This window comes from Mytilus galloprovincialis, chromosome 5, assembly GCF_965363235.1.
Source record: "Mytilus galloprovincialis chromosome 5, xbMytGall1.hap1.1, whole genome shotgun sequence".
In the NCBI taxonomy this organism is placed as follows: Eukaryota; Metazoa; Mollusca; class Bivalvia; order Mytilida; family Mytilidae; genus Mytilus; species Mytilus galloprovincialis.
In genome coordinates this window covers 12,985,694-13,012,364 of record NC_134842.1, presented here as the reverse complement: position 1 = coordinate 13,012,364, position 26,671 = coordinate 12,985,694, and the positions used below count along the sequence as shown (strand labels likewise).

Below are 26,671 nucleotides of genomic sequence, written 5' to 3'. Positions count from 1 at the left end.
AAATTTATTACTTGTATGCATCAGTTGTAATACCTGTAGCGGTTCTATAATATCATTAGATTTGAATGAATATAGATATAAGACTTTTATTCACAATTCTAAAAATATTTGTATTATCTTCTCTTTTTTTTCAATTGAAAACTGGGAGCAGAATAATTAAATTTAAGCGAAACTTTATAAATGTATCATAGATTTATAATATCATTTTTAGTATATTTCCTATCCAAGCTGAAATTTAAGTACCCTCTTATAACCTGACAAATTATTTGGTTGCAGAATAGAATAATAAAATTTAAGAGACACTCAATTAAGATTTATAATATCATGATTAGTACATTTCCTGTTCAAGCTTAGAATTACCCTCTCTTTACCCGACAAATTATTTGTGTCTGAAAGTTAAAATAAGTTGAGAAGTTGATATATCAGAAGCCATAATAGATCATTTGTTTATAAAATCATTTTTTATCTTGCAGATATACACATACTTTTTTACTGATTTTATATGTAAAGATATAAATAGTGCTAACATCATTTGTAAATAAACATCCCATGTACATTTTAAGTACTGAATAATCTGGATCTGTAATAGGTTACAAGTACTTCACTCATGTGCAAAGGTAATAATCGAATTGAAGGGGATTTTTTGAATTGTGCAGGATTTCTTCTTGTAAGGACATTAACCATACAATGCTTTCCAGACCTAATAATTATAAAGAGCACTTCTTGAATCTTACAATTTGTCTCTGTTTTCTAAAGACAAATCTACACATTGATATGAAATACCAGTTGAATTGTATTATAGAAAATTCTTAATGTTTTAACATTTTCATACTTGGTATTTTTTTTATTGTAACTCTATTGTTCAGAGTTAGCAGTTATATGTGTGTTGGATGAACTTATGAAAATATGTAAAGAGAAAATCAAGTGATAATTACACTAGTCACAAATGGTCCAAAAATTGTAATATCTAAAAGTGACGTTTAGTGTGATTTATGAACATACAGTATATAGTATAGAGGTTGTACGTGTGACCAAAAGTATCACAAAATTTTAAATTTTGTCATTTAAAATTTTGTCATTGTAAATCTATTCATTGATTTTGACGATTGAGTCATTTGATTTTAATATTAAATTATTTAAACATAATGAACATTGTTTTCTTTAATTTCAGTACCAATTAAGTATATATGTATATGTATATATTATAAAGTGCCTAGAAAATCAACCTAACGATGTTAGAGTAGATTTGATTCGTAACTTCCTCCCCGGTGCCGGGGCTGGAACCTGTATATGTATATATAATTTTGCATACAATGTTGCAATTAAATCTTGAAAAAAATGTTAACTGCATTTAAAAAAAAAATTTGTATGAATTATAAGCTATTTCTAAAATCATGTCTTTTGATAACAGACAAGATTGTGGATTACACACTTTCTGATGATGGCATTTACCCAATAGAAGACTGTATCCCTTCATCAATAAAAGATTGTGGATTACACACTTTCTGATGACGGCATTTACCCAATAGAAGGCTGTATCCCTGCATCAATAAAAGTTTAAAGTATCTTCATTATCTGCAACTAGTCAGATTTGTATTTCCGAAATTTTTTGTGCCGTAGGGATGGTAACAAAATAATTAAGATTTTCACTTCAAATATTTTGTGCTGTATAATAATAATAATAATAAATTCTTTATTTAAAGAGGGTAAACACATATATAGCATCATACTTTTCAACCATTTGCTTAACATGTGTTGGAAATGATGATAAAATTGAGAACGGAAATGGGGAATGTATCAAAGAGACAACCGGACCAAAGAGCAGACAACAGTTGAAGGCCACCAATGGGTCTTCAATGCAGCGAGAAACTCCAGCACCAGAGTTGTGCCTCAGCTGGCCCCTAAACAAAAATGTAGACTAATTCAGTGATAATGGACGTTATACTAAACTCCAAAATATACACAAGAAACTAAAATTTAAAATCATACAAGACTAACCAAGGCCAGAGGCTCCTAATAGGGACAGGCGCAAAATGCGGCCAGTTAATATTTTGGTCAGGTATCTTGGACCTGGCGTAGGCATGGCAAAAATAAATAATTTCATCAAGGAAACTCATTCTCGATACTCCTAAGTAAACTAGTCAACAAAAGAAACAATACACGACTTTGAAATAAAATTTATCAAAAAGTATTAAATATAAAACAAAATGAGATATACTATTTTAAAAAGCCTTCACTTGCAATTTATGCACATGTGATAATGAAAATCAAAACTTGTCGGAAAGTATCTTAATTCCGTGTAAATGAGCATAGGGTGCAAATTAGTTTTGTGGAAAGTTGAATAAAAAATCGACAGATAATTTTCTAAGTACTAAATAAAATTTCAAGTTTGTTTAAAAATATTCAATATGCTAATCAAGTTATGTTCATGTTGTAATTAATGGGTTGAAATATTGTTTTTTTCAAATTTTTGGGAAAAAAGTATTTTTTGAAATCTTAAAAAATGCAAAAAAATGTTTTTTTTATTTTCATCTCAAATCAATGCTTTAGATATGAAAACAACACACAATAAATTTGGAACCTTTCGGATTAGTTTTAAGATTTTTACCGCTTTTTGAATATCACTTTACACATACTGTCTATGGTAAATCAGTTGATAATGTATATATTTAACGATTTCTCGTTGGGCCGAACTTTGCTTAACAAATAAACAAAGAAACTGTATGATTTTTAAAAACAAATTGATGGCAAACATTGTCTTTACTTTTAAATGAGAGGTTGGCATCATTAATTGGAACTTCTGTTTTTAAAATTGTCGTTTTATGTAAATTTTGTAAAAAAAAAAAAAAAATCGTGAAAAACGTCACGAAAGCAAAAAAAAATTTTTTTAAACGGATTTATATTTCCATAATGATTAAGTATTACTACCTTCAATATTGGTCCAATAAACGGAAAACTTTATCTTTAATTTGAAAAAAGTCTTGTATCATTTCTTTTGTTGACTAGTATACTGTGGATTCATTATTATTCGTTGGATACCAATTTTCGAGGGTTTCGTGGGTACAGGTGAACCACGAATTCAACTGTTGAATGAATATCATATTTTCAATAGGATTTGTATACAGTGATTGACAAAACCACGAAATATAATATCCACGAATATGCAAGTTTTCACCAATCCACGAAAATTCATACCCACGAAAATAAATGAATCCACAGTATATAGTTTTATACATTGAATATACAATTTTAATAAAGTCTTATATTGGAAACTCATTCTCTATACTCCTAAGTATATAGTTTTATACATTGAATATACAATTTTGATAAAGTCTTGTAATGATTTTAAAGGCAAAATTAAATAACTGAATCACCACATAGCTCTAGAGATGTCATCATGGAGTAAACAGATGGCATTTTATACATTCTTTGGATTTTATAGCTATTTTAGCAATGTAAAACAGCAATTAAGTTGCAATGGTGCCAGGGTATTGTATGATCTGCATTGAATGTCTTAATTTTTGTCTATTCTGAAAATTCTGAAAATTGAGACTTACGTTTGCTATTTCATGCATTGTCCTCATTAACCCCTCTGCGGTTGTATCAAGCTGTGTTATAGAGCCTTCTATTACCATGTTATGGTTTGCTGGAAGACCTATCACTTACTATAAACAGATAAATTAAATTCACTATTCTGTATCCTGGATACCTGCTCTTGTTCTTACTGTGTATTTACAATTTAGTTTGACAAAACTGTAAATCTTAACTTGCAACCTCCCCTACTCCAAATAATAACATCTGTGAAAAACTGCCAAACATAAATTAATTATTAGGGAGCAACTATTTTACTTTAAGGGGGGTTTAATATGGTATTTTTGTGGGAGTAAGAAATTTTTGGTGGAAAGAGCTTAAATTTATTCAACGGTATCAATCAATTTAATTTTTTTTTTACCCCTTTTAGTTATGGGGGAAATATGGATTCAGAAGGGGAACAGAATAATTTTTTTTAGGAAAAAGCCATAATCTCTACTCTTGAAATTAAATGGGTGTTCCCTTATGCTTACATTATAGTAATGTAGAATTGAAAAAGTTATAGTGCTACCAACCTTGATTTTGTAAAAATTAAAACAAAGCAAGAAATGGATTGCTGGTAACAGTTATGAACACTTATTGTCCTCCATCCACAGGTGCAAGAGATATATATATATGTATGATAAGTCGGCATATGTATACACAATAACAGTCAAACTTAACCAACTATAGATGTGATATGCAAGTAAGTATCGGGGGCGGATGCAGGAATTTTCGAAAGGGGGGGTGCTAACCCAGGGCACCCAGGGCAAAGGGGGGGTGCAAAACATATGTCCCGATACAAATGCATTGATCGGCAAAAATAAAAGGGGGGTGCGCACCCCCGGAACCCCCCCCCCCTGGATCCGCCACTGAGTATCTCGTCCCTGTGTAAGAGTCGGAGTGTGATCCTTAAGGTAGATAGGGTGTCTTCCTCCATCTTGGATTTTGAAATACTAAAAAACAAGGTCTAGATCTTTGATGAAATGTGCAAATTTTTATTGTAGTAGGTAATTCATGTGTAAGAATTTTCATTATAATATAGAAAATGCCATGTTTGATCATATTTATGATTGTATTTTACAAAAATAAGAATTCTTTTGTTTGATTCATTTTTTTCCAACTTTCTCAAAGAAGGGGAGGCAACTCAAATGCAAGGGCAGATAATTCAGATAGTGTTACTTTTACAATAGAATGTGTTAGGAATTTACCCATTTTTACATGTAGCAAAAAAATGAGTCCGGTGACCCCATTTTTTCTTTTTCTTATCTGAAAGCATAATATTGGAGCTATCTTCTCATATTTTATCTTAAAAATCTATGGTGTGGTTTGTGTTTTATGGCGGAAAAATGGGTTTTCCATGCATTATCTATACAGAATCTTGACAATTTTGCACAAACTGTAGTGTGAAAATAAGTCCGGTGACCCATTCTTTTTATTAATGTTTTTAAACAAGCAGGATATGAACTACATTTTGGCAAATTATTAAAAGATTCTATGGATTATAATTTAGACACCCCATCTACCTTAATTGATGCAGCTCACAACAATGGCTTTTTATGCAATTAATAGTTTTAAACCATATTTTTTTATCAATCAAGGGTAAGTAAAAAAAAGTTTTTGACATATCAATCACGTTTTGGTGCGTTGTTTCGTATTAGCAAAATTTTGGTTTTTAGTCGTAACGGAAACGACCGGTGCGCGTTATCCGCCATTGTTTGTTTTGATTTTGCCGGCACTGAAAAAAATCCATCATCATCTGTGATATCTGGCAACAATTTAGATTTATTTATACTCATCTAGGCATTTCAAAAACATCATCATGTCTATAGGGGTGCCAATTAAGGTTCTCCATGAAGCAGAAGGTCATATTGTTACCTGTGAAACTACGACAGGGGAAGTTTACAGAGGCAAGCTTGTTGAGGCTGAAGACAATATGAATTGCCAGATGACAGCAATAACATGCACGTACAGAGATGGTAGAGTTGCACAGCTGGAAAATGTCTATCTCCGTGGAAGCAAGATCAGATTCATGATTCTGCCGGATATGTTGAAAAATGCACCTATGTTTAAGCGAGTGAAAGGAGGATCTGGTGGAGGTGCAGGAAGAGGGAAATCTGCAATTCTCAGGGCACAAGGTATAAAAAAGCTTATGGAAACTTTGTTACATAAGTGACCTGTATTTTATGTCAATTCGGATGCCCACCTCTCTCTCCCTAGGCCCTCATCCAGGCATTCAGGCTATTGTGTGGGTCTAAAAGGCAAACATAACTAGATTTTGCAATGCCTATAGGTGCTTTATAATTTTTATGACTGTTCTGTGTTGAATTATGACTCGACAATTGATTCATGCACTTGACAAATCCCTGTAATGAAATGTTTAATCGTTCAAACTGCTCAGATCCCCACCCATGGCCTGACCATCAAGACAATAGCTATAGTCTAATGATAGTCAATACACCTTAAGGTAAGGTTTGCATGAAACCTGAATTTTTTTCTTAGTGATATTACACCAATATGATACATCATTTTGTTCAGGGAGGAGTACCCAATCATTTAATGAAAAAAAATCAAACATCGCCCGTCCAGTTTTTTCATGTGAAAAGCTCAAAATTCCGATTTTTGACGATTTTTAGGGAAAATTGTATTTGAATTCTTCTGAAATAATAATGTATGCGAGTGACTATAAAAATATAAAACTGAACAAAACATGTATAAATAATTGTGGTCCATTCATTAATAATAAATTTTGATTAAAAAAATCATAAAAAATTCCTAAAAACAAGATTTTTTAATTATTGGGTTAAAAAAAAAAACGTTGCCATGGCAACAAAAAGCCAAAAATATCCTTTTTCCAGGTCCAACGTTTTTGTAAAAAACTGTGAACTTTAGGATTTAACTATTTGCATTGTAATGAGCTAATAAAATTGGTATGTCCCCGAACTCGTTTTTACGGAAATGGGCGTTATGTGTTCATCTTGTCATTTCGGTAAAACACAAAAATATTTTGTTTGTTGATCTCCAAAGAAGAGAGTCATCTTTAATAGCATCTTTTTACAAAGAATCATTTTGTCTTGTAACACTTTGGGACTGACCATAGTCAATGAGATTAAGTGATTAACTGAGGATGACATCAAAAGATCAATGTAGGATAAAAAAAAAACTGAATTCAAATAGTTTGGGGGGGGGGATAAAAGTTGCTGCAAGTTTTTATTAATTTGACATCGATTTAACATATATCCATATTGGTCAATCAAATTTTTCCCAAATTAAGTTAAGAGGGGGGAGGGGGTCAGTGAACAAACTATGTGAATTAAGTTTTTTTTTTTTATCCTACTTTGAACTTTTGATGTCGTCCCTTAACTTGTATGCCCACAACTATCAGTCGGAAGAGGAGGTGTTTAAATTTGGTCATACTTGTGTACTAATACATGTACAAGACTCTGAGTTTGAAGGAATGTGTCCATGGTCATTGATGATGCCCCCTCTTGCAAAAATATGAACCATTATAAAGCATTACGTATAAATTTTATAACATTTGGTTGAAGCAAACTAAAGGTAGAGAACAGAAACGAAAAATTCAGAAAACGACCTCATAAAAAATTAAATACTGCGAGCGTCGTCACTACTTCATTATGATCTCTTATATATATACGGAGAAAGACTAAAAACTAACAATTTCCCGGATTTTATAGTAGGTCCGTGCATGTGTAGAGACACATGTTACCATCCTTGTTTTTAGATAAATTAATTCAAAGTTGACTGATATGCATAGAAGTTTGTTTGATTAGGGTTTGTAGAATGTCCAATGGCAAATACTTCAGGTATGTTCAGGACGACGTACACAATACAATAGTTGTGTCTGAAAGACACATTTTTAATGCATCTATAAAAACAATTACGATTAGAAACATTCCGTCAGTTGTAAAAGTGATTGATAAAATAACATACATTTCGAATGATGTAAACGTGTGGGTTGTGTGCGTATTTGCGAATAAACCTTGCAAACTGTACACTTGAAAGACCAAGTCAACATTCTGTCATTCGTAAAAATTATGCAATAAAGATATCTGAGAATATATATATGCATCCTCTATAAGTAAAACACATCAGTGGCGCATTATGTAAATTCCAACCATTTTAAACGAAATTGACTAAAAGTGTCACAAAAAATGTGCCATTTTTCACTCAATGCTGCGTTTCTATAATTTGTACTTATACTTTATAAAAAATCGGAAACGGCGTGCATCAGACTTACAAATTGATAATCCAAATTCAATGAAAGAGACAGCTTAAATTAACAGCCAGTGCAAAAATTATCGGGGTTCTTGAAGCAGAATAAACAACACTTCTATCTTGTGAAAGGACAGGACGGGGACAAGCCATCAAAACACAAGATATTAGATCGATTTCTGTTGAAATGAGCTTCCCATACATTAGTTTTTTTTAAAGGTTTTACGGCGGGTGACAAGAGAAAAGGGACGGGAGAAAGGAGAAATGTGTACCCTGTCCGACCCCTCATAAGTCTAGAACTGCAAAAGTGACGACATCAACATTCAAATTTATTCTGTGTTTTTGTGGTAAAAAGCATTATGCATAAGTTTTATATATCAGTTGGTTGAGGCAAACTAAAGTTAGAGCTGGAACGGAAACCAATTTTATAAAAACGGACGTACATTCGGATGGACGTACAAACAGACAAGGATAAAACTCAATACCCCCTTGCTACGGCGGGGGCATGAAAATGTACATTTATGAAATGAAATAAAATAAAATTCCGCGAAACTTTATGAATGATTTTTGCACAAAGACGTTACGGCTTAACGTGACGTCATATAAATGAAAACTAACAAACTGAAGGTCATAACGTTACTTGTACGATTCAAATTTTGATTAAATTACATCAAAACGGCGATTTTGAGGTAGGTGTTGTTTTATTTTCGATAATATTGTAGTTATCGAACATTGGTTAATCAAAGCAATTCAAAATGGCGGATCCCTCCTTTTTTCAATTATTTGAATTCGAGTTATCTCCCTGTGTACGCAAACCTTACCTTAAATTGCTATTCCCAGCTGACCTGTGAATCTGTCTTGCTTGAACTATTGATGTCATACAACAATCACTTTTCCATTATGGCGTCAGATATTTTGTATTTTGACGTCAAAATATTACGGGAACCTGTGTGATGTTCCGAAATGGAACACAAATAATGATGAGGTGTATTAAAACGTGTTAAAAGCTCATGACTGCCGATAGTACTGATCAGAGGAATTTGTTGCTACAATATCAATCAACAGACTATATCTTTCAATTGTCATATTATCGAATTACTGGACATTGCATCACAGCAATATTACTTTCGGTTAAAACTTTGGTCAAACAAAATTTCTGGAGCCACTTTAGAAAAGTGAATGTTGTATGAAGTACAAAATGTAACTTATTTAAGGTTGATCAAAAGTTGTCGAAATATAAGGTTGTATTTATACCAACATAACTGACGCATCGATGAAAGTTTTAAGGTATGCTTGACCTAGATTTACATCACATAAAAGTTACATGTAGTTTATAGGTCCTGAAAAAAGATAACTGATAAACAGTTAACATTACCCGTACATGTACAAATGTATATAAAGTTATTGCAAGTTGATTATTTATTACATATTTTGTAATTGATTTAGCACAAAAACACTATGCAACCAAAATGCTAATGATGTATATATAACTTATTTAACTTCTTGAAGAAATTGATAACAAATTCTCCCTTTCTGATATCCTAGCTTGGGCCTTGCAAATGTGATTTTAATTATGAATAACCGACATGTATGAACCTATAATAGTTGAACTGATTTATGAATTTTGCATATTTCAGCTGCACGAGGAGCTAGAGGTCGTGGTGGTGGTGGCCGAGGAGGAGGAGGATTCCAGAGAAGACATTAACAATCTTTCTTTCATTGACATTTCGTGAAATCAAACTGAACAATTGTGACAATGGATGAGTGTTTGTAAATCTTGTAATTGTTGTCAAATCCAAAACAGCGAAGTTTGGTTTTTATCATAGAATCATTACATTCTTCATGATCATGTGACATTGTCATGTTTTACACTGTATATATAAAATATTTGATGTACATTTATGTGTTTTGATCTCTTCATCACTGGGGTTAAAATGATATTGTAACTAACTTCCCAAGATAGCAGACTGAAAGTTATGTGTAATAACTCCATCCTAATGATGTGCTATAACACAATTGCTGCAGGTTAGAATACCGGTAGAGGTGAACTCTCAGTCGCAAACTTGTTAAACGCAGTCACATCAATAATATTTGTGTCAATTTTAAGTTCTGGACCTGTTTTTCAGTGGTTGTTGGTTGCTGTCTTGTATCTGTTTTTGGAAAGTTTGCTATAGCTTGCTACAGCTACTTTCCTTACTTCGCTCTAGAGTCGAGATTCACGTTGATAGTAAACATGCATATTTAAAGTAAAAATATGGTTTTGTTGAGCCTGCAACTTTTGTTGCAGAAAGCTCGACATAGGGATAGTGATCCGGCGGAGGTGTTAGCTCACTTCTTAAAAGCTATATATTTTAGAAGGTGGAAGACCTGGATGCTTCATATTTTGTATAAAGATGCCTCACATTACGAAGTTTCCGTCAGTCACATGTCAAATGTTATTGACCTCATTTTCATGGTTCAGTGACCACTTGAAAAAAAAGTTCAGATTTTTTTATACGACCGCAAAAATTTTAATTTTTTGGTCGTATATTGCTATCACGTTGGCGTCGTCGTCGTCCGAATACTTTTAGTTTTCGCACTCTAACTTTAGTAAAAGTAAATAGAAATCAATGAAATTTTAACACAAGGTTTATGACCACAAAAGGAAGGTTGGGATTGATTTTGGGAGTTTTGGTCCCAACATTTTAGGAATTAGGGGCCAAAAAGGGCCCAAATAAGCATTTTCTTGGTTTTCGAACTATAACTTTAGTTTAAGTGAATAGAAATCTATGAAATTTTGACACAAGGTTTATGACCACAAAAGGAAGGTTGGGATTGATTTTGGGAGTTTTGGTTCCAACAGTTTAGGAATTAAGGGCCAAAAAAGGGCCCAAATAAGCATTATTCTTGGTTTTTGCACAATAACTTTAGTATAAGTAAATAGAAATCAATGACATTTTAACACAAGGTTTATGACCACAAAAGGAAGGTTGGGATTGATTTTTGGAGTTGAGGTCACAACAGTTTATGAATTAGGGGCCAAAAAGGGGTCCAAATAAGCATTATTTTTGTTTTTTGCACCATAACTTTAGTATAAGTAAATAGAAATCTATGAAATTTAAACACAAGGTTTATGACCATAAAAGGTAGGTTGGGTTTGATTTTGGGAGTTTTGGTCTTAACAGTTTAGGAAAAAGGAGCCCAAAGGGTCCAAAATTGAACTTTAAAATTGAGAAAGGAAATGGTGAATAAGTCAAAGCGACAACCACCCGACCATAGAGCAAACAACAGCCGAAGGCAACCAATGGGTCTTCAATGCAGCGAGAATTCCCGCACCCGTAGGTGTCCCTCAGCCGGCCCCTAAAATATGCATAATAGTACAGTGACAATGGACGCCATACTAAACTCCGAATTATACACAAGAAACCAAAATTTAAAATCATACAAGACTAACAAAGGCCAGAGGCTCCTGACTTGGGACAGGCGCAAAATTGCGGCTGGGTTAAACATGTTTATGAGATCTCAACCCTCCCCCTATACCTCTAGCCAATGTAGAAAAGTAAAAGAATAACAATACGCACATTAAAATTCAGTTCAAGAGAAGTCCGAGTCTGATGTCAAAAGATGTAACAAAAGAAAATAAATAAAATGACAATAATACATAAATAACAACAGACTACTAGCAGTTAACTGACATGCCAGCTCCAGACCTCAATTAAACTGATTGAAAGATTATGTCTTCATCATATGAATATCAGGTACAATCCCTCCCGTTAGGGGTTTAGTATCATACTATCATAAAATATATGAGAAGAACATAACCCGTGTCATGCCAACAACTGTTTTTTTTAGAAATAAATGTGTTTAGTTCCGATGCAAAGACCCTATCAGTGAATCAATGTTAAAGCCAAAATATGCAATCTTTAATGACCTGACAACAGTATCGTAACTATATCCCCTTTTAATAAGTCTATTTAAAGGTTTTGTTAGTTTCTGAGGAGAATACTGACATTTTTGTGCTTTATAAAGAATATTTCCATAAAATTTTGGATGTGAAATACCTGAACGTATAAGATGTCTGCATGTTGAGTTATATTTACGAATTATTTCCTTATACCGGTGATAAAATTTAGTAAATGTTTTGACCAGTTTGTGATATCGAAAACCCTGGTGTAATAATTTTTCAGTAATACATAAATTTCTCTCGCTAAAATCTAATACATTGTTACATACACGAGCGAATCGTACAAGTTGAGATATATAAACACCATAAGATGGTGACAAGGGAACGTCACCATCTAAAAATGGATAATTAACAATAGGAAATGAAAAATCATCTCTTTTATCATAAATTTTTGTATTAAGCTTCCCGTTTATGATATAGATATCAAGATCGAGGAAAGGGCAGTGGTCATTGTTATCATTAGCTTTATTTAAAGTAAGTTCTACAGGATAAATTTCTTTAGTATACATACTGAAGTCGTCATTATTTAGAGCCAATATATCATCCAAATATCTAAAAGTATTGTTAAATTTTTGTATCAAATGTTGTTTTGATGGGTCTTTGCTAATTTTAGTCATAAATTGTAACTCATAACAATACAAAAACAGGTCCGCAATAAGTGGTGCACAGTTAGTCCCCATTGGAATTCCAATAACTTGACGATATACGGAATCTCCAAAGCGAACAAAAATGTTATCAAGTAAAAATTCAAGTGCATAAATAGTATCAAAGCATGTCCAATTGACATAGTTCTTTTGTTTATTGCTACTAAAAAATGATCTAAAAGAGTTTGAACTACTAAAAAATGATCTAAAAGAGTTTGTACTTAGATTTTTAATCATTGGCCTAGTTTTCAAGTTGGTCCAAATGGGGGTTCAAAATTAAACTTTGTTTGATTTCATCAAAAATTGAATAATTGGGGTTCTTTGATATGCCGAATCTAACTATGTATGTAGATTCTTAATTTTTGGTCCCGTTTTCAAATTGGTCTACATTAAGGTCCAAAGGGTCCAAAATTAAACTTAGTTTGATTTTAACAAAAATTGAATCCTTGGGGTTCTTTGATATGCTGAATTTAAAAATGTACTTAGATTTTTAATCATTGGCCTAGTTTTCAAGTTGGTCCAAATGGGGGTTCAAAATTAAACTTTGTTTGATTTCATCAAAAATTGAATAAATGGGTTCTTTGATATGCCATATCTAACTGTGTATGTAGATTCTTAATTTTTGGTCCAGTTTTCAAATTGGTCTACATTAAGGTCCAAAGGGTCCAAAATTAAACTAAGTTTGATTTTAACAAAAATTAAATTCTTGGGCTTATTTGATATGCTTTATCTAAATATGTACTTTGATTTTGGATTATGGGCCCAGTTTTCAAGTTGGTCCAAATCAGGTTTCCATATCAAGTATTGTGCAATAGCAAGAAATTTTCAATTGCACAGTATTGCACAATAGCAAGAAATATCTAATTGCACAATATTGTGCAATAGCAATTAATTTTCAATTGGAGTTATCTTTCTTTGTATAGAATAGTAGTTGATAATATATGTTGGAAATTTGCCAGACATGACTATGATGTCATTTTCTATTTTTATTTGCCAATAACTTTATGTAAATAACTTCATTGGAAATTTGCCAATATAAAATGTTGCTGTGAAGCTTTTTTTCCTTATCTTATCTAAAATGTTTTTAGATAATGTATGTTGGACATTTGCCAGACATGACTATGATGTCATTTTCTATTTTCATTTGCCAATAACTTTATGTAAATAACTTCATTGGTAATTTGCCAATATAAAATGTTGCTGATGAAGTTTTTTTTATTGTTTTATACAATAAACAATGTATATTCACTTTTACTACCAACCAATCTTTACCATTCAGTGATAACAAGCACTTTATTTTACATTTTAATATTTTATGATGTATTTAAAAGAGTAGTTATTGTTGCAAACTCCATTAGAAATTTGAATTGATATCAGTTTTGGATAAAGGGAAACGGGGATGTGAAAAAAAGGGGGGGGGGTTAAATTTTTCTCATTTCAGATTTCATAAATAAAAAGAAAATTTCTTCAAACATTTTTTTGAGAGGATTAATATTCAACAGCATAGTGAATTGCTCAAAGGCAAAAAAAAACACTTTTAAGTTCATTAGACCACATTCATTCTGTGTCAGAAACCTATGCTGTGTCAACTATTTAATTTTAGATTTAAAAAGTTTGAAGAAGAAATCTTTAATTGATTTGTAAAATCTTGACATTTGTTTTGTGTAAAAAAAAAACCATGTAATGTCAAAAATTTGATCACAATCCAAATTCAGAGCTGTATCACGCTTGAATGTTTTGTCCATACTTGCCCCAACTGTTCAGGGTTCGACCTCTGCGGTCGTATAAAGCTGCGCCCTGCGGAGCACCTGGTTTAATGTTGAATTCTCTCTTATTATAAGTAATAGGATAACTATACTTGATATGTGCGTAATTTGCAAGGTCCTCATTTCATCAAGGTTGTCAAATAAGTGGTCAATACTAGTATTGACCATGCCAGTGATAAATACCGGCAACTACTGGTCAATTGAATTTTTGAGTGGTCATTACTAAAAAAATCACTCTTTATCAGGTCAATTATAATTACTATTAATAATTAAATATAGAAAGTGTGCAAATCATTTTTAATGCTTTCAATTTTATTTCTATTGTAAATTCAAACAGGGATCTACATTGATTAATGTGTACATAATATTATAGTTATAGATAAAAACTTTTTGTCCCTGCTTCAAAATTTCTATTTTCATCATGAAGAAGGTTTTGTCACACAGTTAAATTGACAGGAAATAATTTATTGTTTAAGGGAGTCTTCATATATCACTTTTATTACTTTCAACCCATGTACTGTCTACTTTTATTGGTGGCTGTTTAAGTAATTAAATTTTCACACCTAGCAATGCCAGGTGATAGGTAAAAAGACACATGTAACTTCATTTACCTTTAATTTTAATTACCTGTAAAATCATACATTTTGAATAAAAAATATATTGATTTATAAATGTTGAAATAATAAGAAATTTTTTATATATCTTAAGTATGCAATATTATTCATAATAACTAAATTTTAAATCAGTAGGAATAAGTGTTAGAAATGAATAAAACATATCAAATTCATTAATTTAATAAGCTGACACATGCATAAAGATTAAATTTAAGTATATTTGACTTTTTATCAAGTTTTTACTTCAGTTAATAGTAAAAACAACCATGAAAATTTCAATCGACCAGTATTTGCCAGTATTAACCACTTGGGGAGTATTGTCTGGGGCGGTAAATACAGGTAAATACCAGGGGTGGTATTTACCGCCCAACCTTGCATTTCATGGATCAGTGAATAAGGTTAAGTTTTGGTGGTCAAGTCCATATCTCAGATACTATAAACAATATGGCTAGTATATTCGGTGTATGGAAGGACTGTAAGGTGTACATGTCCAACTGGCAGGTGTCATCTGACCTTGACCTCATTTTCATGGTTCAGTGGTTATAGTGAAATTTTTGTCTTTTTAATCTAATACTATATGCCATAGGTCAACTATATTTGGTGTATGGAAATATTTTATGATCATTATGTCAGTTGCGCAGGTTTTATTTGACTGTGACCTCATTTTCACGGTTCATTGCATGGTGTTAATTTTTGGTGTTTTGGTCTATTTTTCTTAAACTATAAGTAATAGGTCAACTATATATGTTGTATAGAAGCATTGTTAGCTGTACATGTCTGCCTGGCATGGTTCATCTGACCTTGACCTCATTTTCAAGGTTCATAGGTCTTTGTTTAGTAAACTTGGTTAATGTGAAGTTTATGTGACAGTTGTAATAAAACTTAGCTTTATATTTAGGACTATCAACAATTTTTTCAACATAATATCAATGATTAGTATAGAAGACGAGACATTTCAACGTGTGCACTCTTGTTATTTATATACTAGTAATCATTGCCTCTGTGATAGGACGACACATTGTTTATTATAGGTCAATCTTAAAGAATCATACTGCCCCAGGAATAAAGTGTGAGGATATTAAAAAGATCTGGATCTGCCACTGCATTGTTAAGCACAAAGATAGTCATTTTGCTAGTACATGGACAAATGTTATTAAATCATTTTAATAATTTCTACAGCACTTGTCTTTCAGTCCATTGAGTGGTTCTCTAAAAGATAACAATTTATAAAAAAGAAGATATGGTATGATTGCCAATGAGACAACTGTCCACGAGTTCAAAATGACTCAGACATTAACAACTATAGGTCACCGTACGGCTTTCAACAATGAGCAAAGCCCATACTGCATAGTCAGCTATAAAAGGCCCCTATAAGACAATGTAAAACAATTCAAACAAGAAAACTAACGGCCTTATAAATCTTTATGTAAAAAAAAAGTTCTCTTCTGGTGGCCGTCTTGAATGATTGATTGTTTACAAAGTTACAACAATTAGTCAACACCAATAAGGATCATGCTGGCATGTTTATTCCTTTCCATAAATTTGAGTTGTTCCTTTATAGAAGACATATGTATGTGTTTCACATACGGTCCTCTGTTAAACTAAGTCCCCCTCTGGCGGCCACCTTGGATCATGGCTCGGCTTCAAAGTAACACCACTTGGTTAGCACCTCATGAGGAACATTCTTGCAATGTTTGGTTTCATTCCTTTCAGTTGTTATCTAAAAGAAGACATTTGCATGTTTTGAACATTAGGGTAATATGTTAAATGAAGTCTCCAGCCGACGGACATCTTGATTGATGGATCAGCTTCATTATGTTCTTATCTAATATTGTCATATGTGGTCTTTTACCGACCGTCATTTCAAACCTTGCCAAAGTTTTCCGTCCGTTTGGTTTCGATTAAAATAGAGACCTTAATATGATGCCCCATGAAGGTAGATTGCCAAGTCCTTGAAACAACTCTTAAAAGGGTCTATAGGTGGCCTGTTGCAAGACCAAATAGTTGTCCCTATACAAAACCTTCATCCCAGTCGATCTCTGTTACAGGACCTGACAGTACATATTGCATTTATTGTTCATTTGTTGTTGTTCTGAACATATGACATATTTGCCACTGGACGTTAAGAAAACATCAATCATTTTATTTATTATTAGTGACTTAAACTTTTGTTGTTTATTCTTCATAGGCGGATCCAGAGGGAGGCTGGGGGTCCTGCCCCCCTTTCGTGGGAAAAATTTGGTTGATTATATAGGGAATCACTGAAGCATGACGGGAGCCCCCCCCCCCTTTTTTTTTAGGAAAAGTTCTGGATCCGCCACTGTTCTTTCATCAATACAGTTTCAACCGTTATCAAAGTTACCAGGATTATAATTGATATCATAATTTAATACGCCAGACGTGCGTTTCGTCTACATAAGACTCGTCAGTGACGCTCAGGTCAAAATAGTTATGACCTAAACAAGTACAGAGTTGAAGAGCATTGAGGACCCAGAATTCCAAAAAGTTGTGTCAAATACGACTAAGGTAATCTTTTCCTGGGATAAGGAAATCCTTAGTTGTTTTTGAAAAATTCAAAATTTTAAAACAGGAAAGTTATGAAAATGACCATATAATTGATATTCATGTCAACACCGAAGTGCTGACTACTGATCACTACTGAGCTGGTGATACCCTCGGGGAAGAAACGACTATCATCAGTGGCATCGACCCATTTGTGTAAATAGTTATGAAAGAAATATTTCAAGAAAAATAAATGTTTATAGAAAGGCAATCACTGCGGATTGAAGTCAAAATTATGGTATTCAAATTTCCATAATTTATCGGAAATGTTATAGATGTTTCAGGACCTCTTCACATAATTGGAAAAAAATGCATCTTTTCAAGAATAATAAGTTATCTTAGATCAATAAAATTAAAAATGTCCTAGAATAAAGCATTTTGAATTATTTACGGGTACCTCATTAAAGTCTCGTTGATAAGACATAAGACATAAAGCTTTATTTAATAGAGTCGGTATAAGCAATGCAACTACAAACATAAGCCCTTTTAAAACCGACATAACAACAAGTAAAACAAAACATACATATTGAGTCATGCACACAACATTAAACATATAAAGCAAGAGTTCATGTTAATATATAAACATGCAGCACAAGAGTTCTTTAAGCATATTAAAAGTTAAACATATACTTATACATGCAATTATGAGATAAAAACACAAAAGCACAAATAATATGGTTTGCACATAAAAAGCACATTAAAAGCACATAAAGTTTCCAAATCTAGCACAAAGCAGCAGAAGCACTATAGTAAAGATAAGAAAGTAAATTGGCCATGCTGAAAATAAAGCAACAAACCAAAAAGTAATGAACATAAATCAGGGGCGGATCCAGGATTCTGGAAGGTAGGGGGGGGGATTTTAAAATTTAGGACCTTTTTGGGGCTAAAAAACATAGAATAAGTGTGATATGCACCTTTTAAACGGTTCCTGGCGTGGGGTATGTATATTTTATAGTTGCTGTACAGTGTATATAAGGGTTGGACTTTTGATGCTGTATTCTCCCTATTAATTAGATATAGAAAGATGTGGTATGGGTGCTATCATAAAATGATAGTATGGATCCACAGCTAGGTACTGATATATTTAATGTGGGACTTGTCTGTAAAAAATAAACATGGACAAATCTCGCCGGTTCGTTGTAAGTTAAGTTATCATAACCTCACAGATTTCTTGTTGTGAACAAGATATACGCAGGGCTATTGGCGATGAAATTTACAATACGACCGACAAGAGTTAATAAAAACAAACAAGCAATTTTTATCCAAATGTTTGGTTGATATGTTTCACTTAATAAAACACAATTGAGGGAAGTGAGGGGTTCCAAATCAACCAAAGGCTATACTGAAATGAAAACGAATTTATGAATGACGGTCGACAAATGAAGAGATAAAGGTCACACACAACAAGCAGGTTGCAGTCTGGTCTTGAAAAAAATACTCAATATACCAGTTCGGCGAAACAGATCAGACATGCAAAACCCCGGCCATGTAAAAAAATACTCCCGTTTTTATTCATTATGTCCATTTAATGCTAAAATAATAGAATGTTTTTTTTCTTTTATCAAAAAGGAGACAAGCTTATTGTTTTCAATCCAGATATGGCCAGAATTTTTGTTTCAGACAAAAATCAGAGTCAAATATCTCAGACTGCCTCCTCAAATCAAATGGTTTGTACCTTCTAGACTTTAAATCTATCTAGAGCTTATACTGACTGGTGATCATTATTCAGCTATGTTATTTTAAAATAGGCTGGGGAGTTTTGGGTTAAACATGTTTTGGTAAGTAAATATAAAAAAAATATTGCTGTGTAACTTTTTTTCATGAGAGTGTAAGTCTATAAAGTATTACTTTCTGTTTTGTGGAAAAGTGAAATACAAGTCAATACGTTCTTGTTCAATGTGTGGCTTTAAAGGTGTCATGCTTGTCATCCTCATCCTAAGCAAAGTGTTACTGTAATTTGAATTTCAAAATGACTGAGTGACTTTTTTTCGACGCACTGGTCAACTCCAACATAGCGTATCACATGACTTTGACAATCAGTAAATACCAGCGAAAAAATATATTCATAAGTAAAGAATTGTCTCATAAAAATTAATTACAAGGGAAATGGCAAAGTTCACGAAGTCTAGTCTGATTAATCATTTAACAAAAACAAAAAAAAGTCCAAGCAAAAAAAAAAGTACGCCCTCTACGCCCCCTCTGGATCCGCCACTGTAAATTAACTGGTTTTGCAAGCATCGCCATGAGCTAACAGACCAAGAGTTTATCAAGTTATTGAATTGATTTAAAGATGATTGCTTACGAAGCTCAACTGGCAGCTTATTTTTACTCATTGAAAGTTAGAATCTTCACTCCAAAACGGGTTATCAATTTTTCAGAAGCAGTTTAAAAGGAGAAGGTCCTTTATCTTCTCACAGTTTGTATCTTATCAGTTTTGACAAAACCCTAAATGATGAATACTAGTAATTAGCACTTGGAATAGTTTAAGTACATTTGATTTCGTTTGGTTATTTTTTATACGACCGCAAAATTTTGCGGTCGTATATTGGTCTCACGTTATCGTGACGTCGTCTTCCGAAGACATTTGGCCGTTTCCGGACAATAATTTTAGTAAAAACAAGAAATAACCTCCTTGGTAAAAGTAATAGAAATATCTGAAATTTAAACACAGGCTTTATAACCACAAAATGAAGTTTGCGATTGATTTAGGGGTTATATGGGGACGAAGTCCCCAATAACAGTAGAAAATTCAATAAAAAAAAAAATTCGGGAAAATTTCCCGAATTTTTCATTGTACTAATGAACTCAAAATCGTTCAATTTTTTTTATGTCATGTTTTGAAATCCCGGACCTGCGCAGAAATGTACAATATACTTCCGTTTTCCGGTCTCGTTTGTATGAAACTTTGAGTAAAATATATATTTATCAGTCTAGTATAAAATAGGAAGGAACGCGCAATACCAATTTCATTTTTAATAATTCCTTGATATGAAAAATCGTTACCTGATGATAGCGTTTCTTTGTTGACATTGCATATGACGTCATAATTTAAATAACGTCACAACTAAATCCCTAACAACAGAACCAAAATCGGAAACGTTACGGTATTTCCGGTTTTTTTTTTTAAACAAATATTTAAGTTACAAAAAAATAATTCATACAGACTTCGTCCCCATTTACAGGTAATGCCTGCCTCATATTAGTCCTAACAGAGAAGGAATTAGAGGCCAACGACGAGTAACTTGGCATGTTTTCTAGTTTCCAGAAAATAACATGTCACGTGAAAGATGAATGTACGTATCTCTCTGAAGTTATACCATAAGGAGTGTTAATTTAAGCCGTGATTTTGTATGTCATTTTCTATTTTAAGACTTTTATGATGTATTTAAATGGCCACGGTAATAATAGTTGTACACTCCATTGAAATTTGACTCATTAAGATTATGACCAGTGTATTGTACAATAGCAAAATAAGGAATATAAATTCAATTCATAATAACATCATAATAAGATTTCTTATCTTCTTTGAAAATGTGCCTATTTGTCTATTAATAGGTGCCGATTTAACCAGGTGCCGATTTGACTTTTTCTTTAGGTGTCGATCTGACCAGGTGCCGATTTAACTTGTACCCATATTCTGTGTCAGAAACATATTATGTGTCAAACATATTATAACAATCCCAATTCAGACCTGTATCAAGCGCGATATTGTGTTAATTGTTCAGGGTTGTACCTCTGCGGTCGTATCCAACTGAGCTCGGCGAAGCAATCAATTTATTTTTATAATTTCCGGAACGTGCACCTGAAATGGTGTATTTTTATGTTTGTCATGGGGGATAACTCACTACCCCAAAATGAAAATGACAGATGCCGAAAATTTCTTTTCGAAAGCTTTGCGACAGTTCGCCCGAGCTACTGCAGCTTCAAATCCAGCTCCAATTGAAAAGGTCTGCACATTTATGTAAAGCAAATTGTCCTTCCTACTATATTTTTTGTGGAAACATAGTAACTGTCTGAAATTTTTGTGTCTGGAAATGATCCTGTTTGTCTTTTACAGGATGGGAACAAACCCCCTGTATGGTGATTATACCTGTATAGAAGAATAATCCTTCTATAGAGGGATAAAAATTATCAATCTATAGAGGGGTTTTGTTTACACTGGATTTAAAGCAAATTATAAAAAAAAAATATATATATATAGGGCAGTCCAAATAATTATGACGTCTTGAAAGGCTATTATAATTTTTTTCTAATTATTTGGACTATATATAGGGCAGAATGACATTTTTAGTTGTATTGGCTATAATTTCAACATATGCACTTTACTAAAAATTGGGATGACCAGTTTTTCGCTAAAGTGACAAAATTTTCAATCTATTGTATACCTATCTTAACACCTGATCAACAACAAAAGGAATAGTTGACCTTTAAATTTCATGTTAAATCTAACAATAGAAATTCTGTTCAGTGAGGCATAAGTGAGTGGAATAAACATATTTACACTTTTGATATTTAGCTGTATTTTGCCTCCGAATGACCTTAGATTTACTCCAAATCACCTTTTGACGTCGAGCAACAATTACTTTTTATTTGTGACGTCAAATGTTTTGAATTATGATGTTAAAGTTTACGGGAACCTGTGTGATTTTACGTAATGGCAGACAAATTTGCATACAAGTGTAAATACGTCTATTTACCTGATCATCACAGCTTTCAATCATGGTGAACAAAAGATTGTATATTTAGTCAGATAAGCAGCAAACTGGGCATGTGCATATTGAATTAAGTACATCAATTGGTGCATCAACTGTTACTGCCATAATAAGTAGAAAATGCCATTCTGCCCTATTTTGCTTTAAATCAAGTTGAAACAAAAATACCCCTCTATAGAGAGATAAATTTATCCCTCTATAGAAGGATTATTCCTCTATACAGGTATAATCACCATACAGGCATGACAGGGGGTTTGTTCCCAACGTGATAAGCAAACGACAACCACTGATTAACAGGATACTAACTTGGGACAGGCACATATACATGTATACATGTACATAATGTGGCAGGGTTAAACATGTTAGCCGAATCCCAACACTCCCCCTCACCTGGGATAGTGCTATAACTGTACAACATAAGAACGAACTATAAAAATCGGTTGAAAAAGGCTTAACTCATCAGATGGACAAAAAAACAAGTGGGTATTGTACATCCCAACAAAAAAAAGACACTACGTGTAGGACTGTAGGTACAGGTCTGAGAGTACTCACTGTAAACTGACAGCTAGTTCAAAGCCACTAACAACTAATAAAAAAATCATGCATTTAAGACTGAATTATCAATCTGTACACATCCAACATCCAATGGATTTAGTGTAATGACATCATAAACAGTCAGAGAAAAACATGACCTTGTTCAATGCCAAGATACAGGTATCGACAGATTGTAGGTTCATGAATGTGTATATATATGTATATAACATACTAGTTATATTTAGTTTGCTTTTAATTTAGGGATGACATCAAAAGATGAATGTAGGATAAAAACTTAAATCAAATAGTTTGGAGGTGGGGTGTTAAAATTCTGCAAGTTTTGTATATCTGAAATCGATTTTTACATTTATTCCTATTGGTAAATCATTTTTTTCCAAATTAAGTTAAGAAGGGGGTGGGGTTGGGTGGGTCAGTGAAAAAAATATGTGAATTAAGTTTTTTTATCTTACATTGAACTTTTGTGCATTTTGTGTTTCTGAGAAATTTTCCTAAAAGTCTTGATCTTTTTATATATAATTAATTCATTACACCTTGAACACTGTTGAAAGAAAATTGTCTTTTCAGGTAACAAGACTTTTAGATCTTTGTCCAAGGGAGACAACAAAAGGATTTCGTTTTGACAAACGTGGACAAGATGCAGTGATAGCTCTAGGTATATTCTATCTAGAGTCTGGATTACAGGTACAATGTATGCTAATGTAAATTATACTAACTTGCACTACAAAATATGCACAATATCTTTGTGTTTTAAAACATTTTGTAAAAGAGAAAAAAATTAACATTTACAAAAATAAAAAGATTTACATCTATGAAAGAAGCAGCATTTATGCCATAATAATTTCTTTAGTTTTAACTGTACATCTTTTTACTACATCCTTTTGATAAAAATATTTATCATCATGGGATAGTTTATACAATGTATACAAATTAAAATTACTAGACCTGTTAAGCTTTGAAAGAAAATTTAACTAATTAGGGAATGGAATAATTATTTGCATTTGTGGCTTCAGAGTAAACCAACTATTGCCAACTGTCCAATCGAAAATTTCCTTTAGTATAAATATTATTATAATCTAAGTTTTGTTATCTAATAAATTGCACATACTTTTATTGTAAATCAGTATGAATTTATGCTTCTTACGCACATCAATTATGGTGCAATGTATGCTGAGCAGTTTCATAGGTGAGCTGCACTGATTATTTGCCCACCATGCCATACATGTACTCATGTTTTCTGTTTTGTGCAGCAGTTTTGTTTGGTTAATAATTTTTAATTGATACATAGCTCTTTCTCTAATTATTTGATATTAAAATTGTATTTCAGTATAAAGAGAAGATTTTGCCATATTTACTGAATGTTTTGCAAGGTCTAACTAAAGCAAAGTGGGTCGGCATAGAAAAACCTGTATATGGGAGAAGTAAGTATAAAACATTGTTTAAATAGTCTGATTTAAGTTGTCCACTAAATGGAAATCCAGGAAATTCTTTATAATTAACTGAAAATCAATCAAAACAATTTTTTGAGTTAAACACTGAATGAAAATCATGGAAAACTCTTTTAAATGCTTACTTTAAATTCATAATAAAATAAATGAATTTTATGAAAGCTAAACACTATAAGCAAAACCTTGATTAATGTGTCAATGAACATACTGAAAATCAATTAAAGATATAAACAATGCTTGCAAATTTCTTAAAAGTGGAATATGAACAATTCATTTTTTCACTAGATTCTGAACAGCATGAATAAATTCTTTGCGTTGTTGGGCCACAAGTTGTATATATTCCACATTGACTCCAGAATTAGTTATTTTATTACAAATAAGTGAAACAAATTTTACATAGTATTCAATTTTAGAATATAGGAAAGATTTTATTATTGTTTCAGTTTTACCCTCCTCAGAATGTTTTAGTTTCTGTCTCAACACCATACTGAGTGATGTTGCCTATGAAGATTCAGATTCGAGGGAACAGGTAAAACAGATTTTACATCTAAAGCTACTCACCTACTCACAATCCTCACAATTTTTGGAGGATTTTATTCTAATGACACATGTTTAGATGACATTTGAAATTCTCCATAAAATTTGTAAATTGAATACCTCAATCAGAAAATCAAAGAAATAAAATATCATTTAAATAGTGTATGAGATAAGAAGCATATTTGACATGTATAACAGATGTAATAGAACTCCAGTTCTTAAAATTACTATTTTGAAAAGTTGACAGTATGTACTCATTTTCTCACTGTTTACTAAGGATTGTCAGTTAGAGCCAAAGATATATAAAGTCATCATGTGACTTGTGTTTTAGCATGCTGATCTTTAAAGTGATTATTCAGTGTAAATTAGAAAAGAAATCATACTAATAAAAGAAAGATGTTAGCTAGGTATACATGAATAAAACAGCAACCCTATGACACAATCAAAGGTACAGTCTTCAACAAAAGACAGGTGTCTACTCAATATTTCACACTCACATCTCAGTCATTATTACATCTCATTCTTACTCATTCTTAGATTTTATTCTTGGTTGAAGTATGGCAAAGAAACAGTTATTTTGTGTGCATATATTTACAACTTGTATTGTAGATCATATCATGTCAGCTTGAAGTGTTAGAAGTTATAACAAAACTTTGTGAAGGTAGCAAATATGATATTCCAAAAGGTAACTATGGAAAAATTGCATTGAAATTTTGTGTGTACCATATAAAATTGAAGTACTGTATATGTTAAATATGATAATTAACATTTTGTACTAGCCATTTTTCCACTAAATCTGATTGCCTAAAGTAGTGTTTAGATATTAAACAAACAAAAGCTGCATGATCACTTTAATGAAACCTTAGATAAAATAGCCAATAAGCTATAAAAAAAAAGAAATTTCTGCTTCATATGTTGTCATAAAAGATTGTTTTTCTTAAGATAGCTGATTGTTGTGCTTTTTAGCCTACATTTATCTTTTGAAAATCTGAAATGCTTTAATGTTGTTTCTCCCAAAGTAAACCTAGATTAGAAAATATTACATTAAACACTGAAGGTTTTGTTAATGCATGAATTTGGAACCAGATATTGCCTAGCTTCTTTTTATACCCTTATGCCATTCTAGCAAATTTTATACTTATCTCTCATTATTTGTCCTCTGATGAATTAATGTTTTATCGAGCAAGATTGCCTTTGCTTTTATTCAATAAGAAATTTTATAGACGTATAATACTGTAAATTCAGAAATTATTGTGTGTATTTATTATTGGGATTATGTCATTTTAGACTTAAATGCGATTTTAATTTTTACGATGTTGAGAAAAATACTGTTAAATTGTTATAAATATTTCAAAATGCAAGTTTAAATTATTGCGTTTACAACTGTGTCACATTTTTGCAATAATTAAAACCTCGCAATAATTTCTGAATTTACAATTATAAACTTGTGACACAATTTGTAGGCCACCAGGGGTATTATAATGACCCAACAGGTAATATAATGTCAACACCTTGTATGCATCCTTATATTTGTTGTGCTATATCATAGAAATCTATTCAAAATCTGTGTTGTTACAAGATATATATAACAACCAAGCATATATATTTCTCTAATTTCTTTGCTTTTTTCAAATTTCTTCAGTGGTATGAGAAAATATTTCTCCTTACCAGTGAAATATCTGTTCTCAGCAAATGATTGGTTGAAATTTAATTAATATTTATGGTGTAACATGTTCTTGATTTCTTCTGAATTACCTATATATATTGTGATGTCATGAAAAAAGGCGACCATGCATGATGACGTCACATATAAAGAATACAACTTTTTGCTAATCTTTGAAAAGTAAAGATAAAAATCATTAGAGAAACAGATTACACCAAAATAACTTATGTTTTATGATATTTCTCCACACTCAACAGCTAAATTTTAATTATTTAATATGCTCGGCTTGCGATTTAAATATAAGAAATTAACTGTTTTGATTGTAGAAATATCATAAAACACTTGTTGCAGTGATGGAATCTATAGATATAGATATATGGTGAAAAAGTAAAATGATTTTTGATGGAAATAGAGAGAGATTATAATA

At 32.1% G+C, this 26,671-nt stretch overlaps 2 protein-coding genes across 2 annotated transcripts in view; both read left to right on the top strand.

The window, feature by feature from the left end:
* The first annotated feature begins 5,252 nt into the window (after positions 1 to 5,252).
* On the top strand, positions 5,253 to 9,701 carry LOC143075177 (small nuclear ribonucleoprotein Sm D3-like). Its single transcript, XM_076250514.1, has 2 exons — positions 5,253 to 5,708; positions 9,441 to 9,701. Exons 1-2 carry the CDS (start codon positions 5,393 to 5,395, stop codon positions 9,506 to 9,508), a joined length of 384 nt encoding a protein of 127 aa, XP_076106629.1. The 5' UTR covers positions 5,253 to 5,392; the 3' UTR covers positions 9,509 to 9,701.
* Positions 9,702 to 21,157: 11,456 nt separating this feature from the next.
* LOC143075176 (phosphatidylinositol 4-kinase alpha-like) overlaps positions 21,158 to 26,671 on the top strand; it is a 71,872-nt gene continuing 66,358 nt past the window's right edge. The window contains exons 1-5 of the mRNA XM_076250513.1: positions 21,158 to 21,279; positions 23,164 to 23,280; positions 23,924 to 24,017; positions 24,488 to 24,573; positions 25,191 to 25,266. Coding sequence (XP_076106628.1) covers positions 21,187 to 21,279; positions 23,164 to 23,280; positions 23,924 to 24,017; positions 24,488 to 24,573; positions 25,191 to 25,266 — 466 coding nt within the window. The 5' untranslated portion in view covers positions 21,158 to 21,186. The remainder of the gene's footprint in view (positions 21,280 to 23,163; positions 23,281 to 23,923; positions 24,018 to 24,487; positions 24,574 to 25,190; positions 25,267 to 26,671) is intronic.